A 24,248-nucleotide genomic window follows, 5' to 3' on the forward strand; every position below is an offset into this window, starting at 1 on the left:
TTCTCCTCATGTACCTGCTGCAAAGCATCTCGCCCAAGAGAGAGGTCCTTGCATACAGCTTAGAATTTCAAAGGAAGGCACTGAACAAGGAATGTCTTTATTAAGTGTAAGATCGGTGCTGTGGAAGAGGGAGTTTAATTGCCATCAGCAAAGGGACAATCACACCCCGCAGAGGTCAGTCCTCTGATACCCGTATGCCACATCGAGAATTCTCATGGAACAGCATGGCGACTCAGTCAAAATATCTGAGAATTGGGGGGAACTGACTGGTGAATGTAGAACAATTGCTTCTTTATAATACTGACAGCCATTTTTAGGTTGCGCCTGTCGAAAGCTGCGTAAGCAGCGTTTCGCGCAGGCGAAATCTTATGTTTACAGTGTGTGTGTGTAGTCCCGCCCCTCTGTTCCATTGGCTAGCTCCATAAATGGAGGCTAGCCATTGGAACAGAGATCTGTCCGTCAATGCCGGAGCAGATTCGTGGGCGTTCCCGAGAATTTTATTTAGGCTTTTGCCCACGTCATGCGGCGGTGTTTTTTTTTTTTTTTGGTATCGGCATGTTGGTTTCATTTCCAATGTGTGCCTTGCAGGGGTGGGCTGCGCGATTTCGAGTTGCTAGCAGGTAAGTCAATACTTTTATTTATCTCGTTCCCGCGCCCCCTCCTGCTGTCCGTGAGCCCGTTAACCCTCCCGCTGTCCGCCCCCCCCTCCCGCTGTCCGTGAGCCTGTTCATCCGCCCCCCTCCCGCTGTCCGTGAGCCAGTTTATCCGCCCCCCTCCCGCTGTCCATGAGCCCGTTCATCCGCCCCCCTCCCGCTGTCCGTGTGCCCGCCCCCCCCTCCGCTGTCCGTGAGCAAATCTGCCTTACCGAAAACGTCCGTCATTTTCGGGGGTGCGAGTGCTTGTTTTGCAGCTGGGCATATGCTAAACTGAAAATAAATGTTTGTAAAGGTACTGACTTGCATAGATATATAGACGCGCTAAACATTGCTGAGAGTAATAAATGTTACTAAATGTGACAAGAAAATGTGTTGTCTACTGACGAACAACTCTTACTACTGCACCGCTAAATCTAATTATATCCACTAAGCTCTCACAAAGGCAGAGACTAGCGCCGCGAGGGGGGATTCTATGTTCCAAAGGCAGCTGGGGCCGGGCTCCGTCATGCCCGGCATCGCTGCGTCTTTATTAGAGCACGCAGCCGTTTGTTCCCTATCCTAGTGTGTTTCTGTTTCGTCGTGATCCGAAGAGTTGAACTCGAGGCTTGAAGTTGTTCCCCGGGCTCTGGAACAGGCCAATATTAAACTCTTGAGACAAGGCGTCTTCTTCCCCCTCAGAACGAGGGATTTTGGACTCGTCCAGTGCAAGAGGTTGCACTCGGGGACCATTAATTGGCACAGATGCCACAGGAAGCCATATTGGAAGCCTCTTGGACGGCAAAGGTGAATGGAAGAGAGTGAGGAGGTGACTTAGCCAGGATATCCTTTCAGGTACTTTATTCAAAGTTGGAAGGGGGCGCGTGGTATGAACTGGGGCCCCCACCTTGCACATTTCCAAGCTGTGTGAATAACTTTTCTTCCAAGGCGAGCTTGCTAGTAAAATGAAATGTTGTGTAGTGTTTATCTGGCTTTCCTTGTACGTGAGAATGTGACTTGTGGAGACCGCGCCGTTCACTCATTTTTACAACACATCGGTGCAGTATCCGTGCTTTTAATTAAAAATAATGGTACTATTTTAAAGGACAGTGCCCGCTGCTTCCAGGCACTGCAACTCTAAAAATACATTTAGCTCTAGCACCTTGTTGGGAGGAAAGTCAATCTTCCCAATGCATGCTGTTGAAGGCACAGAGTGCTGATTTGGCGGTTATTTTTCTCAAATGTCATTGCTACTGCTTGTGTACGATGTTGCTTGTCTGTTACCATGACGCAGCGGCAAGGGCTACTCTGGTAGTTATGGAGATGCAGCTTGCTTTTTTTTTCATATAGGAAAAACATGAACACATTTTGCAGTGTTACGCTGTATTCACAAAAAGCCACTTTCTTGAAAGAAACCGGCACTCATTCTGTTGAACATTTCACCCAAGGCTATTAAACACCTTGAAAGTTTCTACGTGGTTGTGCAAAATGAAAACAATGAAGAGAGCTCAGTTCTAGTCTCAAGTTGTAGTTTAGCGACATTTTCTCTAGGTGCTGAACATTTTCAAAAATATATTTAAATGTTGTTTAGTAATTGTATTCTCGTCTTTCCCTGTTCCAACTTTAGATTTTTTCTCTCCAAATGACGGTGCTGTAAAGCCTGGCTATTCTTGCTGAACTGGCAATTAGTAAAAATAGTAGGTTATTTTCTATCCATGCTTTAGGAAGTTATGCTTGCCGTTAACGATGGTTCATTTCAATTTGTTTCGTAGTGATAATACTCTGGAAAAAAAGAACCACTGGCCACCTGCCTCCCCTCTGGTTAGAACAGAATGACGTAATTGAGGAAACCAGGAAAACGAAACAACTGTACCTCCCTGCCCATCACCCTTCCCCCTCCCCCTCCCACACAAGCACACCTTTCCTTGGGTATATGGGATGGTGCTGTGTTCAACTCAATGCATATTAGAGGGTTTCCTCTGATTCATGGGCAATTTTTTTTGTGGTTGCGACCCGGTTTTGTGTGTGCCTCTGTTGCCTGCTTGCGGTCCGGTTTTGTGTGTCCCTCTGTTGCTTGCTTGCAGTCCGGTTTTGTGTGTGCCTATGTTGCCTGCTTGCGACCCGGTTTTGTGTGTGCCTCCGTTGCCTGCTTGTGATCCAGTTTTGTGTGTGCCTCTGTTGCGGTCCGGTTTTGTGTGTGCCTCTGTTGCCTGTTTGCGGTCCGGTTTTGTGTGTGCCTATGTTGCCTGCTTGCGACCCGGTTTTGTGTGTGCCTCTGTTGCCTGCTTGTGATCCAGTTTTGTGTGTGCCTCTGTTGCCTGCTTGCGACCCGGTTTTGTGTGTACCTCTGTTGCCTGCTTGCGATGCAGTTTTGTGTGTGCCTCTGTTGCCTGCTTGCAATGCAGTTTTGTGTGTGCCTCTGTTGCCTGCTTGCGACCCGGTTTTGTGTGTGCCTCTGTTACCTGCTTGCGACCCGGTTTTGTGTGTGCCTCTGTTGCCTGCTTGTGACCCGGTTTTGTGTGCCTCTGTTGCCTGCTTGTGACCCGGTTTTGTGTGTGCCTCTGTTCCCTTCTTGTGATCCAGTTTTCTGTGTGTGTGTGGGTCAAATGCAATAGGTGTCGCATTTGCGAGAGATTAGGCTATTGGCTTTGTAAATGACAATGCCATTTATTTATGTTTTCAAAGCCAACACATAAATAAAAATGTTGTCATTTACAATGCCAATAGCTCTAACTTTTCCAAAGGCGAAACCGTTGCATTGTAAATGCTTGTTCATATAGTAATGTCTTGAAGTCCATATTATAGGAGAGAAGGGCAACAAGCAGCTGCAAAGGAAACTTAATTAAATTAAAAATGCGATTTGTCTTTTACCAGAATTCGCTTTTTGACGTCATCCATTCCATAATGGTCCTCCTCCAAGACTTCCTGTGCTCTTGCAAGGTCCAGATTCTCCTGGCTGTATTTACCCCATGGAATGGATGTTAACCAATCTAGATAATTCCGAGTTACACTGAAGGAAAGAAAAAACAAAAAGACCTTGAATGGTTTGTACTGTTGAGTTATCTTGAAACACGTAACCCCCTCGCAATGTAGTAACAATCTGGAATATCTGTTGCTGGCTCAACTGTGTTTTTTTTTTTTTTTTTTTTTTTAATTTAATTTATTTTACTTGCCTAACATCAATTGATTAGTACTGCTACCCAGGGAGCCACAGCAAATGGGGATTATCCCGCCCAGCCATATTCTCTCTCTCTCTCTCCCTCACCCGATTACGAATTGATGCAGGGAGAGCGTCCTACGCGCTACCTGGGGCCGTTATTGCCAATACTAAGTGTACCACCATTCACATCCACTTTACACTTCAACCTTACCTGTCTCAGTTACCAGCTACCTATTTTTACATCCAATAGGTGTATCCAATCCTTATTACGCTGGCCTCACGGGAGCTTGCTGCGGGGCCCATTCTCAATCCCCTTAGGGTAAGAACTTGACCTATGCTGCACGCCTACTGTTGTTTCCGGAGGGGCGGGTTGTTATCCTGAAAGCTTCGGTTATATACCACAGGTTGTTTTTTAAAAACACACAATGGAAATTCCCCAATTGTGATATCTGGGTGGTGTATGCTCCCTTTCCACACCACCCCCCTTCACTTCTCACAGTGTGGAGCCTGTGTCACAAGAGTCACGCTGCACGATTTGAACATTGAGTCACTATATTGCATTTGACTTGAGCTGCTCTCTTTGTTTTTATATTTTGTTCCCCTACCTCTAGGTCGCCTAAATAGAGCAGGACCCCTTGGCCCTCTTGTCCTCCGACCCAGCGAGGTTGTATTTGCTTTCTTTATATAGATTGAGCATTGAGTTCACTTTTCTTTGTGTAGTACTTTATTTTAGGTCCTGACGAATCGCCTTTCGGCGAGAAACATGTTGACCACACTAGGGGGTAGAGTTATTGTTCTGTACACCTTTTACGGTCTCTAAACTCCCCTCCCACCCCTTTTAACTAAGGAATCAGCCACGTTATTAAAGTTGCAAGTGGACTGATTACCTTTTTATCGCCTTCACTCACCACTGCACTGACTACACCTTCTTTTCATCCTCACCCACATCCACCATCGGCAAGGAACTAAAAGAACCCCGTCAAAAGAGTACCTTTGGGGACTCCGTCAGATATTGCAGCGCCGGTCTGACGAGGGGCAGTGAGCCGATGATGACACCGGACACCCTCTAGTAAGGGTGTGTTTCACGCTTATTACTTTGGGTGTGTGAGGCTCTCTAAGTTCCGACTAGGGAACCCTTTCTTCACAGCCACGGTATTCATAATACCAACTCCTTGCTCCACACGGTTTAACGCCCCCTGGGGAACTTTGTACTCTGCTGTTAGCTCAACTGTGGTTTTACCTTCCTGAGAACAGCTCTTTCCAACGATTCACAATATTTAAATAATACCTTTCTTTAGGAGGATCTTGAATTGATCGGGGAAGAGACAACCTAATTGCAAATTTCTAGAGTCCCTAATGCACAATTAGCGCCTTAACCACCAATGCCAGGATACCTTGCAAGGGCCTACAAATCGCTGCGCAACTGAGAATAAGTGGAATATCTGATAACCAGCAGATGTTTGCACTCCATAAGTTCCATGGCAGCAGACCAAAGCCTGAGTTTTCAACTACTGCCATATATAGTATCCAATCCTTCCTGTTCTGTTACCAACAGAACCCCTCCTTTCTATAGGAAACCATTAAATGGTAGTGTCCATATGTTACCCGATTTTTGGATTCCTCAGTGGTGAAAAAGAATAAACAAACGTATTTGCGGACAGCAATATGAAACATTAAATTAGTCACATTATGTGCATTATTACATTTGTGATAGCAAGCAATGTGAAAAGTGAAAAACTTAGCTACTGCAGTTAATCTCTGTCCTTTCCAATATAGAGGATTTAAACGCTTGTTTTATTCTCTTTAGTAGTGCCAGCACTTACTTCCCAAACAGTTATTGAAGATTTAGAGCACGGATTAAGTGACAAGTGGGAAAGAAACCAATTAAAAATAACTAAATACGTAAATATATATCAAATCATTAGTTTTCACAGCTTGACTATAGGAAACTGTTGTTTCAGAAGCATATATCGGTACTCAATCCATTTGCATACGTTTGCCTCCAAATTGTTTAGCAAAATATTTATGTGGAAAAGGGTAACTATGGACATGCACTAATTTCTTATCATCCAGAGGTACAATCTCTTGAATATTCTTTTAATTTCCTCTGTTGGTGAGGAGACAACATTGTGCACTTATCTACGTGGGTAAGTGGTAGTAGCAATGCATGCTGCATAGGTAATTAGAAAATGTGAGATGAAGAAAACAGTCACAATGTAATACACGCTCACTTTTTCAAGGCTCTCATGCAAATACCTGAACTCCGACGAGTGATTGTCCAAGAGCCCGAGTTTGTTGAGCTCCTCGTCGATGACCTCCATGACGTGCTTCGGAACCACCAAGCAGTTTAAACGCTCCCTGAACTTCTCCTCGATGGCGTCCTTGTCCTCCTTCTCCAAACCAAGCTCTTTCTTTATGATCTTCAATTGCTCTTGAAGAAGGTACTTGCGATGGGTCTGCTTAATTTTCTCCTCCACCTAAAAGAGTTCACCAATTAAATTTTCCCTTCTTAAATGCAACTCCCATCTGCTGCAGGTCTCCCAATTAAATACTTTTTTTCACCTTTCAAACCCATACACAATTTTATTGCAAGGAAATATACCACAGACTATATACCCCAAGAACAGCTACAGAGACACTACCCATGATGATATCTAGCCCACATGTTTACTACGTTTAATCTTGATCCAATTTGTGTTTGTTTTCCCACTACTGCTTGTCGGCACTATTCCATCCCTCACACAATACCTCCGGAGGGCACTACAACTTTGAGGGATTTTTTGTCTCACACTCTTAGCCATATTTATCAGTCTCTTGTTTGCACACAAACTATTTTATGGAGAGGCAAATACCCGGTACACCAAGAGTACGACCACAACAACGTAAACTGTGGCAGGGCTTGACCCATGTCACCCTCCACCTGTGAAATCCTCCAACCACATCTGAACACAGGAGGCATGTCTCAGGAATTGACTTTAATGTTAAGCCCCTGATTTAAGCAACTTACCTGTTGCAACATGAGTAGATGCAAGACCTATGCTTTTTACACAGAGAGGCTAATACAATCCACTTCCACCTGGTGGTATGCTGTCCACTGACTAGGTGGATAGGGATGCTAATATGCCATCGCTATTTGTTACCTATAAAGATCTTACCTACTGGTGACCTCAACAAGAGTATTGCACATCACATGGTATGTCTTCATGACCTTATGAAGGCTGTCGATGCTTGGGGAACTCCTTGGTGCCTTACAATATCCAAAACACATACGCCAAGGTGTATAAAGAACTGCTTGCGGTAGATGGAGGTGTATGTGCAAGCTTTAGCGCACTTTAAAACGCCAATAGCCCGTAGTGTTTTTAAAATCAATTACAAATAATGCTTAGGCTCCACACAAATAACAGTTATTAGAGTAACACTGTTCTTATTTGTTAAAAATGTGTTATAATACATTATTCGAAGTTTACAAAAATAAATATTATACATAATTAATTTCACATTTAAAAAAAAAATGCCAATGATAAAATAGAAAATGTCTGCGGATACTTTACCCACAGCTCTCTTAAATGGCAGTTGGCAAAACATTCAGGTGAAACCTGAACCATACGAGTTGGAGAAATTTGAGTGCAGAGTGAATTTATCATGATTTCCGAATGTGGTCTCCTGTTAAAAGATCTCTGTGTTTTTGCACATTTTAGACGTTTTTGGGCAAACTGCATTCCAATCTGAAAACTACCCCACAAGAAAAAGTCTGTTTTCCATTGAGAAATTCGCCTGGTAACTAAAGGAAGTTATAACGACAAGAGACTCTAATTGATATGATTTTTCCTGTTTAAAGTCGGCAAAAAAAAAGAATAGAAAAAAAATAACCCTGCCCTACATAATCCTCCTCTCAAAGACTGGGACAGTTATTGATGCAAAGAATTTCTCAACCGCCTCACCTCACGTCCAAGCCGTTGCTGGAGTTTACTCAATTCGTATTCCTTCTTCAGCAAGGAGAGTGCTTTGTAGAGACGTTTTGGAATCTAGCAAATGGAAGAATTTTTTTAAACATTTTTTCATAACTGTTATAAGTTGGACTAAACAACTAGAAACATAAGTATCAAGAGTTGAAAAGTACCCAACAGTCTTCTTCCCAAACGCAAATCACAAATACTGCCACTTCTGTTAAATGGTGTAACATCAGCGAAAAGGACGAGCAGCCAATAGGCAAAAATAAACAAAAGGTTCAATGATGGCTTAAGTTGTCAAAGAGGAATCAAGTGCCTAATCTGGGAAAACCTCAGATACTATGGAGACATAACTGAGACATCCGTGGGAGAAAGCGACACTCACAAATGAAGGACAATACATTTATTCCAACTGAAACATCAGACCTTATCCAGTCCCACAGTGAAATTTTACCAATCATACACCTATAACCAAAATAACGCACAACACTGTAAATAAGTCAAAAGCCAAGTGTTCAATAATTCAATCTCCAGGCTACGAAAAACCAGGTGTTACTCGCGGCTTCGTGGCATTTATTTTCATATTTCCATCTATAGTGTTCTTCTGGCCAGCTCTTTCACAAACATCGCTCCCAAATCAATTGTGCTTTCCTTTCTGGTAATGCAAGAGTTCGCTCTTCAGAAGTTTACTCAGTGTTCAAGATTCCTCTTTTGTCCCAACACTTTGAATACTTAACAGCCTGGATCCATTAGATCTCTTGTAACAGAATCCATTAAAAGAGGTTTAGGATATAATTTTATTAGGCATTTTACAATAATAAATGTAATTTGCACAATGTGTAGTTCTCCTAAATATGAGGCCAGGATCCAGGCCTCCTAAACATACAATGGATCCCCAATTGCAAATTATTTCGAGGCGTTGTAGTAATGCTTATAATGTTATTTTTAGAAGTGCTTCTTTAGCAATGATAGAACTGTTGTAGGTCATGCATAGAATGTGTGTATGTCACTATGTTTGTGTGTGGAGTGCTGGTCAGTCTGGAGTTCGTTTACAAGCTGGCAGCACCTTTTTATCTGTACTGCATATCTTGAGGAATAAAGAAGATTTATTACCAAACTTGGTGGGTATTCATTCACTACAAATTTGGCGACGAGGGAAACTGGCAATTTTCTAATGAAATTGATATCCTGCTTCATACAACTCTACATTTGTTATCCTGGATTCAAGAAAACTCTTCGTTTCAAAGAAAACTATTCGTTTCTCTTCAAAACAGCTGTGCCTTAGTGCGGTGAGACTTTCATTTATCTTTTCAAAAAAAAAATGAAGAAAACCACTTTATTTTAGCTTCCTACCCACTCTGCATCTTTCAAACGCCACCGTTTCACAAACCGCTACAGCGTGTTAGCTCCCGCTCCAGTGAGTTTGAACGTCGCGGCATCTTGCAGAACCTTCCTTTGTCATCGCGCGTCAGTGCACTGCTCATCACTACTACATGCGCATGGAATTGTGGGTACTCGCGCATTGAATTGTGGGTACGACCCCACGTAAGGTCACGTCGGCGGCCATTTTAGATTGGTTTTATGCCGATTTTTCTTCATTTTCATCGCGTTTCACACCGATTTGATTCTGGACGCTGGCAATTGCTGTTTTCTGGTATTTATAAACGTTTATCAGTATTATTTATTTTGACAATATCAAATTCAAGTAAGGTGCTGCCTGCAATAATTTTTGTATCTTTCCTCAATAAGATAAAACAGATATACATTGATATTTACATATATTATTTTTTTTTCTGGGTTTGTGTCATTATGCCTGACACTAACAGTGCCATTTCTTCTGGTGAAAAGCCTGTACATGGCCTGAACCTAAATGCTCCAAGAGAATTTTTAGTTGTTCCTGGTGATCCTCCTGTTGCTTGGTTAGATTGGAAAGAATATTTCTTGAACTATGTTGCAAATCTTGAAGATGTTAGTGGACCTTTCACTCCTGAAAGAAAAAAAAGGATTTTATTATTAGGTCTTGGCCCTGAAGGATTAAGAATCTACAATCAGTTGGACAAGACTGATAGATCTGCTGGTGACATTGATGTTTTCAATTCAGCACTTTTGGATATCGATGATTATTTCTCTCCTTGTGTTTGCATTGCTGTCACCAGACATTCCTTCTTTCAACGCAAGCAAAATAAATCCGAATCAGTTGAGGATTACGTTTCCGCACTTAGAAAATTAGCTGTTAAGTGCAAATTTGCTCAACTTCATGATGATCTTATTCGAGATCAAGTTGTCATGTACACTAAAACTAAAACCATTCAGAATAAACTATGGGTTGAAGGTGATGGAACTTTGAAAGAAATTATCGCCATGGTTAAAAAAGCTGAACTCTCAGAACGTTGCGCAAAGGCTTCTCTTTCCAGTGAGAAAAAGGAAACTGAAATCGTAAACAAAATTTCTGAAGGGAAATCTTTTATTAGAAGTAACAAAGATTTCAGGTCTACTAATGCTAAAAAAGAAAATTTTGACTATAAGAAAACCTCTGAACCTGTGTGTTATAGATGTGGTAGTCATTCTCACCTTGCTCATTATCCTAAGTGTCCTGCTAAGAACACTAAATGTTTGAACTGTGGGGTTATGGGGCATTTTGCTAAGGTCTGTAAAAGAAAAGTCTTTAAAAATTCAAAAGGTAAGATTGCTTGCATTCAAGAGGTAGCACAGGATTGTACCTCATCTTCTGATGAAGAAGTTCTACTTGTACAAAATGCAGTTAAAAAAAAGGTAGTATTGAACATTTCTGATATTGATTCTAGTAAACCCTTATGCCAAGTCTCATTAGGTGGAGTCATGACGCAACTTGCTGCAGATTCTGGGTCACCCTATACTATTGTGAACAAGAATGTTTGGGATCAGAAATTTGTTAACCAAATTGGAAGTTGGTTGGAACCTTCTGATATCTCACCTGTTAGTTATACCGACAACACAATAGAGATTTTAGGGTTCAGACTACTAATTTTCAAGTTTAAAGGTATGCATGCCACTTGCAAGTTGTATGTGTCGAAGGATGGTCCTTCAGTGTTGGGTTGGAGGGATCAAAAAAGTCTACACATAATTTTGGATCCCAATAGCAAGGAACAAGTGTTGGTTTCCTGCATAAGTGAAGACACCAAGAAATGGGTGATTGATGAGTTTCCTTCTATATTTACTGGCACTATTGGCAAGTTGAAAGGTTTTACACATCAAATCAGACTTAAAGACAATGCTATTTCTAAAATTCACAAAGCCAGGAATATTCCTCTCATCATTAGGGATGAGGTTAAATCCGAACTTGATAAATTGTTAAATGCTAATATTATTGAGACTGTTGAAGCAGCTGAATGGGTTTCGCCATTGGTCGTCGCACGCAAGGCCAATGGCAAGGCCCGTTTATGTGTGGATTTGAGATATTTGAACAGTCAAATTTTGGTTGATCAATATCCACTTCCACGCATTGATGAAATGTTGTCCTTAACCAAAGATGCAAAAGTTTTTTCCACTTTGGACCTATCAGCAGCTTATCATCAGGTTGTTCTTGATCCAGAAAGTAGACATCTTACATCATTTGCTACTCCATTTGGATGTTTTCGATTTAAAAGAATGCCGTTTGGCTTAGCCTCTGCTGCGGCAGTATTTCAGAGGCTAATGACCAACCTTTTTGGAAACATCAAAGGGGTAATCTTTTTCCAGGATGATATTTTAATTATGGGAAAGGATAAAGATCACCATGACAATCTCCTGAGAAAAGTTCTTAAGGTTTTAGCTGATAATGGTTTGGTTGGGGAGCTCAGCAAGTGCAAGTTTTCAAAGAGCTCTGTTACGTATTTAGGTCATGAAATTTGTGATGAAGGGATAAGACCTAAAACAAAATTAGTTGAAGCAATAGTGAATTCACCTGAACCTAAGTCCAAGGATGAACTCAGATCATTTCTTGGTTTAGCTGAATTTTACTCTAAATTTGTTAATCAGTTTTCACAGAAAACATTTCACATGCGTGTTCTCATGAAGAACAAATCACCTTTTGTTTGGGATGAGAAATGTAGTGCTGCATTTAAAGAAATCAAATATGCCATAGTGAATGCGCCTATGCTACAAGGTTTTGACCCGTGCGCCAAAACTTATTTGACCACTGACGCTAGTGGAGTTGGTTTGGGGAGTGTTCTCTCACAGATTTCTCAACAAGGTGATGAAGTTGTCATAGCCTTCGCTTCACGATCATTGTCACCTTGTGAGGAAAAGTACTCTGTGATCGAGCGTGAGACGCTTGCTGTGGTATGGGCAATGGAGCATTTTCGTAAATTTATTTGGGGTAAACAGTTTATTTTACGTTCAGACCATAAACCTCTGACCAAGCTCCTCACTACGGAAGGTTTGTCCAGAGCTTCAGCCAGGATTGCTCGTTTATCCATGAGACTCCAAGATTTCATTTACACTATTCAGTATGTACCTGGTGCAAAGAATGTGGTCGCTGACTTCTTAAGTAGATTACCCTTACCAATGAAGGAAATTGATTTGAACTCTTGGAATGATTGTTGTGTTGCTGGAATTTTTTCTGATCCTCATGGCTTATCAAAGGATGAGTGGAAGTCAGCTTCTGGCAAGGATAATGTTCTTGAAACAGTTAAAATAAAAGTCAACCAAGGTTGGGTTGTCTTAACTAAAACTGACAGTCAATTGAAGCCATTCTGGGAGGTCAAAGATGAACTCAGTCTTGACGGTGATTTCTTATGTCGTGGTGACAAACTCATACCACCGTTAGGAGTACGCCAAAAAATTATCTCTTTGGGCCATGAGGGACATCCTGGAATATCCAGAACAAAAAGAATTATAAAAGCCTTGTACTGGTGGCCAGGCATTGACTTGGAGATCGAAAGGTCTGTTCGAGACTGTGTGCAATGTGAGTGTTCTGACAAAAGTCAAAAAACGCTTAATCCCCCAATGTCCTCACTTAGGTGTCCCAAATTACCCTGGGAGGAATTAGCATTAGATATTATGGGACCTATTGTGTGGCAAGATGATTCTATCAAGTTCATCTTAGTCTTAGTAGATCTATTCTCCAGATGGATCGAATTGAAAGTAGTTAACAGAGTCAACACTGAAACTGTTATATCATTTTTGGATGAGTGTTTTATCAGAGAAGGTCTTCCTGCTTCTATTCTAACTGACAACGGCGTTCAGTTCAAATCTGATACCATGAGGGTATTTATGGAATCATCTGGTATCAAGCAAAGATTTTCTGCTGTTTATCATCCCCAAGGCAATTCTGTTGTAGAAAGGGTCAACAGGGTTATTAAAGGAACCTTGCAATTAGCCAACAAGAACAGAAAAAATTGGTATGGCGAACTTGACAAAATGTTATGGTCTTATAGAATCACTATTCATGAAACGTGTGGTGAAAGTCCATTTGGTTTAATGAGAGGCAGATTTCCGTATTCCAAATTAAATCCTGTGTGGATGGGGAGAAGCAAAGAGTATGCTTGGAATTCTGACAAGGTCACAGAGAATATTTGCAAATCTCAGGATAAAAGCAAATTGTATTATGATAGAAAACATGGTACTAAAGATACTCACGTTGAAGTTGGCCAATTGGTTAGAGTTAAATCTTCCAAGAAAATTGGGAAGTTACAACCTAGATTTTCTGATCCCAAGACAATCACTAAAGTAATGCGTAATACCGTCTTGTTAGATGATGGTTCCATTCATCACATGAGTAAGATTGCTTTTGCCAGAGGGTCTGATCCTTGTAAAAACAAGAAGGGGGATGTGTGTGGTGACTTTTGGTGGTTGACTCCAGTTGTGTCCTTGGATTCCAGCACAGATTCTTCTGACGGAGACAATATTGTTAGTCAGTCTTCAACTCCCTCTGACGGTGACAATATTGTTAGTCAGTCTTCAACTCCATTTCCTGGATCTGAGTCTTTGGTCGAAGAACCTCAGAACGTTGGTAAAGAGCCTTGTTCTGTGCCATCTTCTTCTCTAATTCAATGTAATCACAATCCTCCTGTCGCTGAGAGTTTGCAACCTCTTGTTCTTACCAGAAGTGGTAGAAGTGTTGTTACTCCAAGATTTTTAAATGATTTTGTCTGTAAATAATTCTTTAAGTTGATTTTGTTTTTTTATTATTTTAGGAGGAGGATGTGTAGTAATGCTTATAATGTTATTTTTAGAAGTGCTTCTTTAGCAATGATAGAACTGTTGTAGGTCATGCATAGAATGTGTGTATGTCACTATGTTTGTGTGTGGAGTGCTGGTCAGTCTGGAGTTCGTTTACAAGCTGGCAGCACCTTTTTATCTGTACTGCATATCTTGAGGAATAAAGAAGATTTATTACCAAACTTGGTGGGTATTCATTCACTACAGGCGTTCATGCGGTGTACCTCAGAAACATGTGTGCGTGTAATGCACACACTCACCAATATGCCGGACCGTGAGATTATGTTGGAGTCAAACTCACCAAAAACACAGAGCATTACAGCATCTACACGACTGTCAACATTAAGCAGACTAATCTCCACAGTGTAGTTTATAAACTTTTGGGAAAGGTCTTTTGCACATGAACGCATGAAATATCGACATTGCACAGGACGTAGCACTACCCACATCACCCTTAATACCTCTCGACCCCCTCATTCCAAAAATGTTATGCTTTCCATTCTGTCTCACTTTACATTTTTCATTGCCATTTACTAATAGGGATGCATGCCCAGGTACACTATTCACACTAGAAATACAATTAGACTCCCTCATAAACAATATGGCTCTTACAGGCCAGAGAACTATTCCTGCTGGTTAAAGGGGGTTACTTAGCAGTCAACAAATTCTTGTGGACTAAAGACGACATTAGACCAGTTCTACCTCAAATTTAAGTTTTAGCGACAACCCTAAATTCTGGCAAAATATATATTTCCCTGGATTATAGATTTCGATAATCTTAACCTGTCCTATTCACCATGTAATCCTCCTCACTTCTAATGAAAATACACACTTGAAAATGTTATATAATCAAATATTTTTCCATTGACAACCAAATGGTGACTTACTGTGGCATACTTTCTCTTACAGCAAGCATTGCAAGGTAATGTCCTCCAAATATAACTCTGCTTCCTACACCCCCCCCAAAAACCTACTAAAGACAGGCTCGTAAACAGTAAAAGACATATTATATGTTGAAAATAATGTCAACTCCACAAGCAAGAAACCTGATAATCACTTGATATTGACTAATAACTGTCAAGAGTATTGTAGTGATGCCTTAACTATGGCACTTTCACAAAAGTTCCTTTCAAAATTCCTACCAAGAAAACATTACAGACAATCGTGAAAAATCACATGGTCAACATCATGCAATGCAAAATTTGCAGTGTCAATCAAGTCACAATCAACCTTGCAGCCTCTCCTAAGCGCTCCCACCTTCCTCTAGCTTCAGAAATCCCTGTACAGGCGTTACCTACAGCGGATTCAGTCATCTGTCATCGGGCACGCATATGTGAGCATCAAGCAAAACCAACAACAATAATGTGTGGCTCAATGGTTAGAGCAGGCAGACCTTGATGCAGAGCTCTGGCCAGGGACCAGGGTTCGATTCCCGCCTCGGTGGGTCTCCGGCTCATTAATTCCCCTGACTGGATATTCTCGCCTCAGTGCCTGGTCTGATCATGGGTCCCACGCTGCAACTCTGGGCAATAGCTTGCTTAGTCTCCACAACGGCCCCAAAAGCGCTGGGATGCCTGGCTGCACCTGGGTGGTGCCCAGGAGTGGACATTTCCCAGGAAAGCCAGGAAGGGTTCCTAAGCGGTATACAGACAGCGCCGGGACACCTCCGGTGGAGGTAGCTGTGCGCTTTACAAATTCCAACATTTTTTATTTTAAAGAGTTGCACTTTGGGTGTCCTCAACATTCTGTTCCTCAGATTTACAGCCTTGAGTCATGATCTCATAGGAAAAATATGAATAACATTTCTAAAAATGTACTATCAAAAGCTATACAATGTTGGTTAACACACCAATATTACTATGTAAAAACCTTAGGTAAATACATTTGTCTCATATTTCTTTTTCATATCAGAGCCAAACAACAGACATGTGATCGCAGACCTACATACATGATAAAAGATAAAGTAACTTCCTGACTTTTGTAACTTACTTTGAGATATTCGCTTTTACAATGCTCAAATACTAAATATCCCAGATATCAACTAGACTGCTTTATGAGTCTCATATACACATTGTTTTCAACTATACAAATAGGATCTAGACATTCCTCTATTATGGGCACGCCTTCACTACTGCCTATAAAACAGACCTATCGAATCATTGGATATATATTGTTCAGTTCTAAATGTAATTGATTATTAAAGGCCTACTGCTCCAAAATAAGTGTGTCAAAATACTAAACATGTCTCCGTCTTGAGAAGATTCTATCCATCTGGACGAAAAAAGTGGTGGTTGTTTGGCTTCTACATGGACAAGTAAATATTGGAGATCAATTAATTTTCATAGTATGGTTTCTGGTCTGCACATTTGATCGACATCAACAGATCACTAACACTTGTGAACTAATATTTAGGTTTCTGTGAGTCTTTGTTTGTAAATGAATTTCTAAACTTTACCGGTATACTACTATCTGTATGCTACCTTCCTTTGTATTGTATGTACATGGGTGATAACTGCATAAACACCAGTATAACATACACAGTCCAAATATAACAGCTCATACGCTTTGTGAAATACCAACAAGACACACTACCACCATCTTCCAATATAAAATTACACTAACCAGATACTAATACAAGCTGAGACATGCTGGGAGCTCCTCAGTAATAGCACTGCTACCATAAAATACACTACGGATTTAAATCAAGCTTGGTCTACTTACATTTGTCTCTTCCAGCACCTCCTGTAACTCTTGGGACTCTGCACCAGTTAACGCTGCTCCCATATCACTCAGATAGATGGGGTTATCCACCACCCTCTGGCCTGCTTGCATCATTTGTAGCACAGACTCCCTGAAAGGTAACAAAATGAGCAGCATGACCACAGTGGAACATCAAACTTAAGCCCAGGAATAAGGTGCAGATAAGGGCTGGCTGTTCTCACTTGTGTGGACCAGGTTTGACAGTCTCTTCTTAAACCCAACTCCAAATATGCTAAGCTAGACTTATTTTCCACCACAAGGACTATTCTGTGGCACAATGACAGCCGTATTCTATAGCTTAGTTTTATTTAAGAAGATGACTATATGACTAATCCTGCTAATGTTGGTCTTCTTGCTCCCACACTTACCAGACAACCCTCTGCTAAGGTTTCTCCAGCCTTACAATCACACATTTGCTTTCAAAGATATGAAAGGGCGGACAACATTACAGCCGTCTATCTTCTACAGATCAATTCCTGCTTCAGGGGGGGTGACACCAGCCTCAATTACAAAGCTTATAACGACCAATAAACTGAAATTGATAAATACATCTGTAATTGTTTACATCACTTACCTGTACAGTGGGTTTAAGGCAATAATGTCTCGGATTGTCTTGACAATCTCAGCCGTAAGTGCCTGTGAAGCATCAATAGCAGCAAGGTAAGGAATTTTCATTAGGCTTGGTTAGCAATCATTATTTTATTGCTTTCCTTTAATCAGACACAACACTTTTTCCTGTTTAGGTGCCTTCATCTTAGCTTCATCTTCATTAAGAATTTATGGATTCTCAACTATAGACACAATTATGTTTTTGGTGCACTGCAGATTGAAATATGTCCAGCTTAGATGAACAGTTCTAAGACATATCTTCTGAATGATTCCTCGAATTCAAATAAAAGCTTGTCTGGTTGTTGTTTGTTCCTGCCAGACATTGGCCCAATATATAAGCCTGTCCTCCCTGTGCTGATTAAACCTCTGAACAAAGAAAATCACAGGCTGCCTATTTTTGGATCGTAGCTTATATGCCTCGTATTCCCAGCACATTGTTATAGTAAGAAATAACGACATTTGTGTACCTAGTATTACTTTTTCAACTGTGTAACTTCTAAATAAACATAGAAAAGAACTCAAAAGATAATTTTGGTTCTTGCAACTGACCTTAACTTCTTCATTGACCTGAAAATCCTCATGTATCACATTTTCAACTTCGACCATAAGAATTTCCCGAGGGGAGTCAGACGCAGGTTCAACTACTAATTCCACCTCTTGCTCCGTGGCTCCTTGGTTGTTTTCTGGCTCTTTTCTGGATCGCTTGTTCTTCCTTCGCACCTTGTTTTTGTTCTCATCTTCAGCCTCTTCTGGTTCAACCTCTAGCTCCTTATTGACACTAATCCTGTCCAAGAAGAAAAAAAACATGTTTAATTAATTAGGGCTAATGAATCAGCTGAGTAGGTCTAGAGGAAAGGAACTTTCATCTCATCTCAAAATCTATTTAAATATACCTGCCTGTGGGTCTTGAAGTGTGCACAAACACATCCATTTACGGTAAACTAGCAAATGAGGACTTTCGTGAAAACTGTCATGATCAACATGACTCTCACACTGCGCCCTTAGAAGCTGTACCGAATGAGTGCTTGCGAGCTGGCTATGGATGAATGAGGATATTCACACGGAGGGCCTTCAAGAACGCTTCAAATTAAGGCTCTGGTACACTTGTGTACCTTCTCTCTTTGCTGGGGGTAGGATTAAATAAAACGTGTACATTTTAATCACAGGTGGAAGTCAAGATGCTGCTCAGAAATGTAATTCTTCAAGTTTGAGTAAGGGTGCTACCTAGCTTTCATGCATGACAAATGTTGACTTTTATGCCAGGCTAGTAACTTGCAACTTGACATTTTACACCATTTATAGTGCTCCAAAAGATGGTCATGAGTGCACCTACAGAAAACAAATCTATATTTTTTGTGGTATGGCTCCATTAGAGCTCCTCCTCTTCAGGTACTCCCTCTAACTTCAGCACAAACACACAAGTTACCTCCGATGTCCCATGACAATCATGCGAAGCTTGTCTCCGAGATCCTGCATCTCGTGAATCTGAACAAATGTCCCCGTTCGGTAGATGTCATTCAGGTTTTCCACCACATCTGATTCATTGCTGTAAAAGAAATTTAAAAAAACCTGAAATGTTTGGGTCACCGAGACTATGGCTACATCCAATGCCTAAACAATCTTTTTGGTCCAGCTCCAATGGTGGAAACATGTTTATGGATTAGCCCTCAAAGCTCTGTACAGTGTGTATCTGTAAAAAACAGCAAAAGGAGCCAAAACTTAAGGTAAGGACCTCCTACAAGTTATTTTTTAATAATAAAATGTCCTCACACGTCCTCCTCAGGTCAAAATTAGCAAGAGGGGTTGGCTCATTAAAGATGAACAATATACTTGCAAATATGCAAGATGAGATTCGCCGGTACCAAAACCATCAAGAACAGTTAGTTAGTGAGGCTGCAATCCTACTCCTTGCACTAAGATGAGGCGGTGAAAGTTGACGGGCCGGGCTATCGCGGTAATCAAGTTATTGATGGGGAAACGGTAGAACAAAAAACAGGGAGGTGGAGAAGGCCTTAGCAAAAAAATCATACGGGTGAATTTTGAAAAGTTTGTGAAACGTGGATTTTGCAGAATGCCCATAAATCTAATGTGCTTTGTGTAATTATCTACAGAGGGAGATTGGTTCATGCAGAAAACGTCTTGCTTGAGAGATTACATGCTCGAGCCAGTAGCCTGCTGGAAACTTGAATAGGTTTTTTTCAAGTCGTTTGACAGAAATTTCCACTTGAGATAGCAGTAAACCACATTTGTTGTAATTTAACATAAATTTTCTGGAACTAGATGAAAAAAATACTACATGTTTTCACATCTCTGGAAGCCTGGAAAGAGTAGTAGTGTGTAACCGAAAATCAGACATATAATCTGTGGTAAGCGTTGATGTGGATTATCATAGCTCTTAGAATCTACTCAAGCCTATAAGAATGGGAACTAATTTGAAAGCATTCAAAGGATGTGCCGCTTCAAAACCACTTACTTGTCATCCTTCTTCAGGAAAACACCAGCATACGGCTGCGCAAGACGGACCTTCCGTCGCAGCAGCTCAACCAGCTTCTTATTTTTTACCTAAAAAAATATTCAAATTATTTAAAATACTAACCTCTTTTTTAATGAGGCAAAAATAGAAAAAACAAAATAACGAGTAAATAATAATGCAACTCTGGACCATAACACATCTGAGAGAGTCTTTCTGTTTTAGGTACTTAAATTAGCGCAACACAGCTTCAAGGAGTAGTTGCATGTTTTAAATTGAACAGTTATTGCAGCTGGCAAATCTGGAGGAAATTAGCTGAGTTGATCATTTGCACTGTGTTTTATGGCAATGATGGCATGTCATTTAAGCGTCTATTTTAGGGCCATTTGATGAATTTTTAATATCTTACATTATAATTGTAAATGGCAATAAAATCTGAATTTGATTCTGCAGGAGCAAAATGTCGAACATGAGGTGTTGAACTTCAGAGCACGGTGAGGTGTCCAGTTCAGCCGCGACCAGATAACAGAAGCTGGATGTGAACGGTGAACTGGTAACATGCAAGCTGGACTACATTGAACAGAACAGTGCATAGTAGATTTTTTTTAACATAAGTATAGTGTGCTTATTATAAGATAAACTGATGTGCCCAAAGTCACATGATTTTGTTTATCAAGTGCCATAGTGCAGAATAGAACTGAGCTCTCCAGATAGTAGTATTAGCAACATAGCAGTCACTAGAACACATGTCCCCAATCTCATCATATAATTAGATATTTCTGTCCCGGGATCAAACAAAGAACATAAAAGCCCTACTATTTAAGGTAAACAATATAATTCAATATACAAAATGAGTGCATTCGACCCCTAACTTTCAACTGTAAAATGCACTACAATAGCATCAATTCACACATTCATCAAGGTAGCTGGCTATCTCTTTAAATTAATGAATGCACTGAACTGTAAACTGAGAGGAAAGCATTTGGAGTTTGTTTGAAATTACATTTAAAACCACATCTGTGATTCTTCATTGGGTCCAGCACTGAAGGAGACAAAACTCTTCGTACACAAGCTTGGGGAAAGCAAGGGCATTGGCCAGCAGATCGCATCCTTGAGCAGTGATTCACTGCTAGCAAACATGATGCAATCGCCAGTAATACCCTGCTCTTTTTAATCCTGAATGTGCCATGCTGCCCATTCAAAGTGTCAAAACTCCAAGAGCTGTGTAAAGAGGCAACCATTCAGGTTGTGGACATAATCCACAAAAAATTTAGAATTTGCTTGACCAAAACAAGAGAGTGGCATTGTGATTCGTCAGATCTTTCAGAGCAACATCCACATTTATCCCATTTGAAAGTGAATGAAAGATGTAGTTTTGGTGTTTTCTTTAAAAGCAATATCACATGATCTCTCTCTTTCTTTAAAAGCTACACATGGGAGGCGAAGCATCAGACACCCATTTTCTGGACAAGAAATCAACTTATTGTGTGGCTCAAAATCTAAATTAACATCACTTCAATGAAGTATAAATGAAACACTGACCTGTTCACGGGTGAAACGACTATACAAATGCTGGGAATGAGGCAAGGATGGGTATTGTGAGGAGGAACAAAAAGAGTAGACAACTTTTGATTCAACAGTGAATTTGGTGAGAAAGGAGAATAGTTGTGAGTGTCATATTAACAGACAGTAGTCCTTGGAAACAACCAGTACCTAATGGCACTGGTTTGTATTTAAGTCCAAGTAACCAAGGATGGTCTTGAAAAGGGGAGTCTTTACACTTTTACGGAGAGAATGTTTGATAGTGATCTTAAATCTGGAGAAAGAGGGTTCCAGGTGGAAGCTCCAGAACCAGAAAAAGATTGGTTTGGAGCTAAAGAGGTTTGAAAATTAGTAGGGTTCCAAAAAAAAAAAAGCAAGTTCTTGCTTCGTGAAAGAATTTAGCACCCATCTCAACAACTATATGGCCAACAACTATATGGCCTTTATCAGATCTTTAGAAATTTCTTTTATTGAAGTAAGTCTATTATTCTACGCAGTTAAGCACCCAACTCATCAAAGGCTGAGAAGGCTTTAGGTGAAAGTGTGCTATCCTAGTTATAAATACACAACACCAACACACAAACCGTGGACTAGCACCAAGTATAGTCAGATACAAAAGGCAACTGATGCTTACAGTAGACTGGCTGACATATTCAGTAGTCCACTGACCATTTGTCAGTGGTGAAATCACAGGAACTCCCACCTTACAAGCTTGACAAAGTCAGGATTATTTTGCACTAAATTAACTAAATCCATATATTACATGCAAACGGACTACCACCTCATCATTGGTATAGAGGTCACGTGTACACTAAGGACTCTAGTGACAATAGCACCAGTATAAAACTATACACAGAACTATCTAATCTAAAAACATATTAACAAATAAATGAATAAAAAAGGCCCTGAAAAAAGAAGATTTTGACACTTAACGATGCCAGCTTGTGTTTTTTAACGTTTTCAAACTGCTTGTCCATTCTATTAATAAACAAGCTCAGTTTTTGTTCATGCAGTGTCACAAAATATGTTTCCCATAATATATTTTTCTCATATGTCATTCCGGCCCACACAATGACCTTGATTTCCTCACCACTAATGTAAGACGTCTGCTAGCTATAAAATGTCCTACTTTGAATTGACTAAGCAGGGTGACACCAGAGCAGTGCCCTTGAAAAGAGTCAGAAACACCCAGTTAAAACCGGTCAGTCTCTCCATCACAGCCCAGAATTACGTGGGCAGAGATTGTGCAAGATGCTGCACACAGATCTGTCATGTCATCCCTGCAGCTCCAATGTAAATAATGCACTGAAAAAAAGCTGTTTTCTTTTTGTAAAACAAACTGCATGAAGCAATCTCGCATTCTTTCAATAGTGGCCTACAGGCCAAGGTATACATTTTAGATTAGCTTGCGCTACACCACATTAATCTGTGTTAAAAGTATTGTTTAAATAAGGTTACTGACTATCTATATCTATCTATCTTATTGTTTGAATGTATATTATTTCATATTAATTGTTTCTATAGTTTAATTGTGCAAGATACTTCTTGTGGCGTTGGTTCCCACATACATAAACAGAGAATCAATACTGTTTATTAAGAGTTAGAGTTCCTTTTTTCCAGATTCACCTCTACTGGGCATCTGCTCGTTTCACTGTCCTTACATCATGACCTGACTTACTTTTGTTACAATGTCACATGTGGCCACTTTCCTCGCTTGCAGGAATCCTGCATTTTGTTTCTGAGGAACAACTTGCTTGCCTCCTGAGTGTTAGACACTACAGTTTAATTGCTTTTAGTGCTGGGGAAACTGGGGAACAGAGATTGGGGGAAATGAGGAACAGAGACGAAAGCTTTGACACTTCCTGAATGCATCCTCTACCCTTGTCTGTATGCCACTTCTTTAATGACCTTGTACAATCAGTCAATACTTTAGTTTCCGGTGTAGGCTAACATTTCAGCTTCTAAACACCATAGCCCACTCTTGAACGATGCAACTGAGGACTGATTAGACGTAAACGTGTACAGATGCGGTCCATCATGCCTACATACCAAGATCGCCATCTTAGAATGACATACAGTGAGGCCTTCTAAGGCTCAGCCCAGCCTTCCCTTTATATATACACATCAGCAACTCCATCTGGTTCTTTCTTGGGTTCAAGAACCCAAAACATGTCCAATGACTAAGTGCAGGAATATAATTGTATTCAACATATCACCTGAGATGGAGAATGCCAAACAAGTCGCCTCGCTGGCTCTGAGGATAACAACATATTTACAGTATCAACACTATGCCTCATGGATAGCGGGGTTTGGATCATAAAATATTCATGAAGGTGTTATTACTCAGTGCACTTGATTAACAATAATAGTAGACGCGTCTCTGCGGAATGAGGCTGCAATCAGCTTAACAGGGAGGAATAAAATACAGTTTTCTCACACCCCACGATAGCAAGTCTGCATTAAGATAATGTCTGCACATCTACAACACTACACACGAAGTAGATGGTTATTTGTTTCACTTATGGCTCAAAAGGGGCAGAGTCGTATCAGGAACAGAGATCTTGGTATAAATGGAATGTGATTTCACCTACTTGTGGCTTTGTTATGTCCAATTAATACTGCAAGAAGCCAATTCTGTTTTGTATTTTTTCAAAACAGAATTGGCTAATTGCAATATTAATTGGGCATAACAAAGCATCGTCCTTCTCTGTGTCATACTCCATATACTATGATTGATAAACTAAAAGCTTTAAACATCAAAAGATGATGCAGTCAAAATGATTGTGTTATCTGTTTAAGTCCTGGTTCGTGACACGATTGCTTGAGCTAAGGGAATTTCTTTGCAACATCTTCACATGCCATCAATTAATGTCGATAGGATCTTAAATGTTAATCTCGGTCCTCCCTGGAAGTTAAGAAGTTGAGAACTATGCACTAAGCTTCTA

General features: G+C 40.5%; 1 protein-coding gene across 1 annotated transcript in view; it reads right to left on the bottom strand.

The window, feature by feature from the left end:
- The window catches only part of LONP1 (lon peptidase 1, mitochondrial), a 39,499-nt gene that overhangs the window by 14,387 nt on the left and 864 nt on the right, over window positions 1-24,248 (bottom strand). Inside the window, exons 2-9 of the mRNA XM_078670866.1 lie at window positions 19,765-19,853; window positions 18,718-18,837; window positions 17,841-18,075; window positions 17,257-17,318; window positions 16,644-16,773; window positions 7,734-7,817; window positions 6,049-6,269; window positions 3,504-3,642 (exon numbers count right to left, since the gene is read on the bottom strand). Of these exons, the coding sequence (XP_078526992.1) occupies window positions 3,504-3,642; window positions 6,049-6,269; window positions 7,734-7,817; window positions 16,644-16,773; window positions 17,257-17,318; window positions 17,841-18,075; window positions 18,718-18,837; window positions 19,765-19,853 (1,080 nt within the window). The remainder of the gene's footprint in view (window positions 1-3,503; window positions 3,643-6,048; window positions 6,270-7,733; window positions 7,818-16,643; window positions 16,774-17,256; window positions 17,319-17,840; window positions 18,076-18,717; window positions 18,838-19,764; window positions 19,854-24,248) is intronic.

Source organism: Lissotriton helveticus, chromosome 12 (assembly GCF_964261635.1).
Source record: "Lissotriton helveticus chromosome 12, aLisHel1.1, whole genome shotgun sequence".
In the NCBI taxonomy this organism is placed as follows: domain Eukaryota; kingdom Metazoa; phylum Chordata; class Amphibia; order Caudata; family Salamandridae; genus Lissotriton; species Lissotriton helveticus.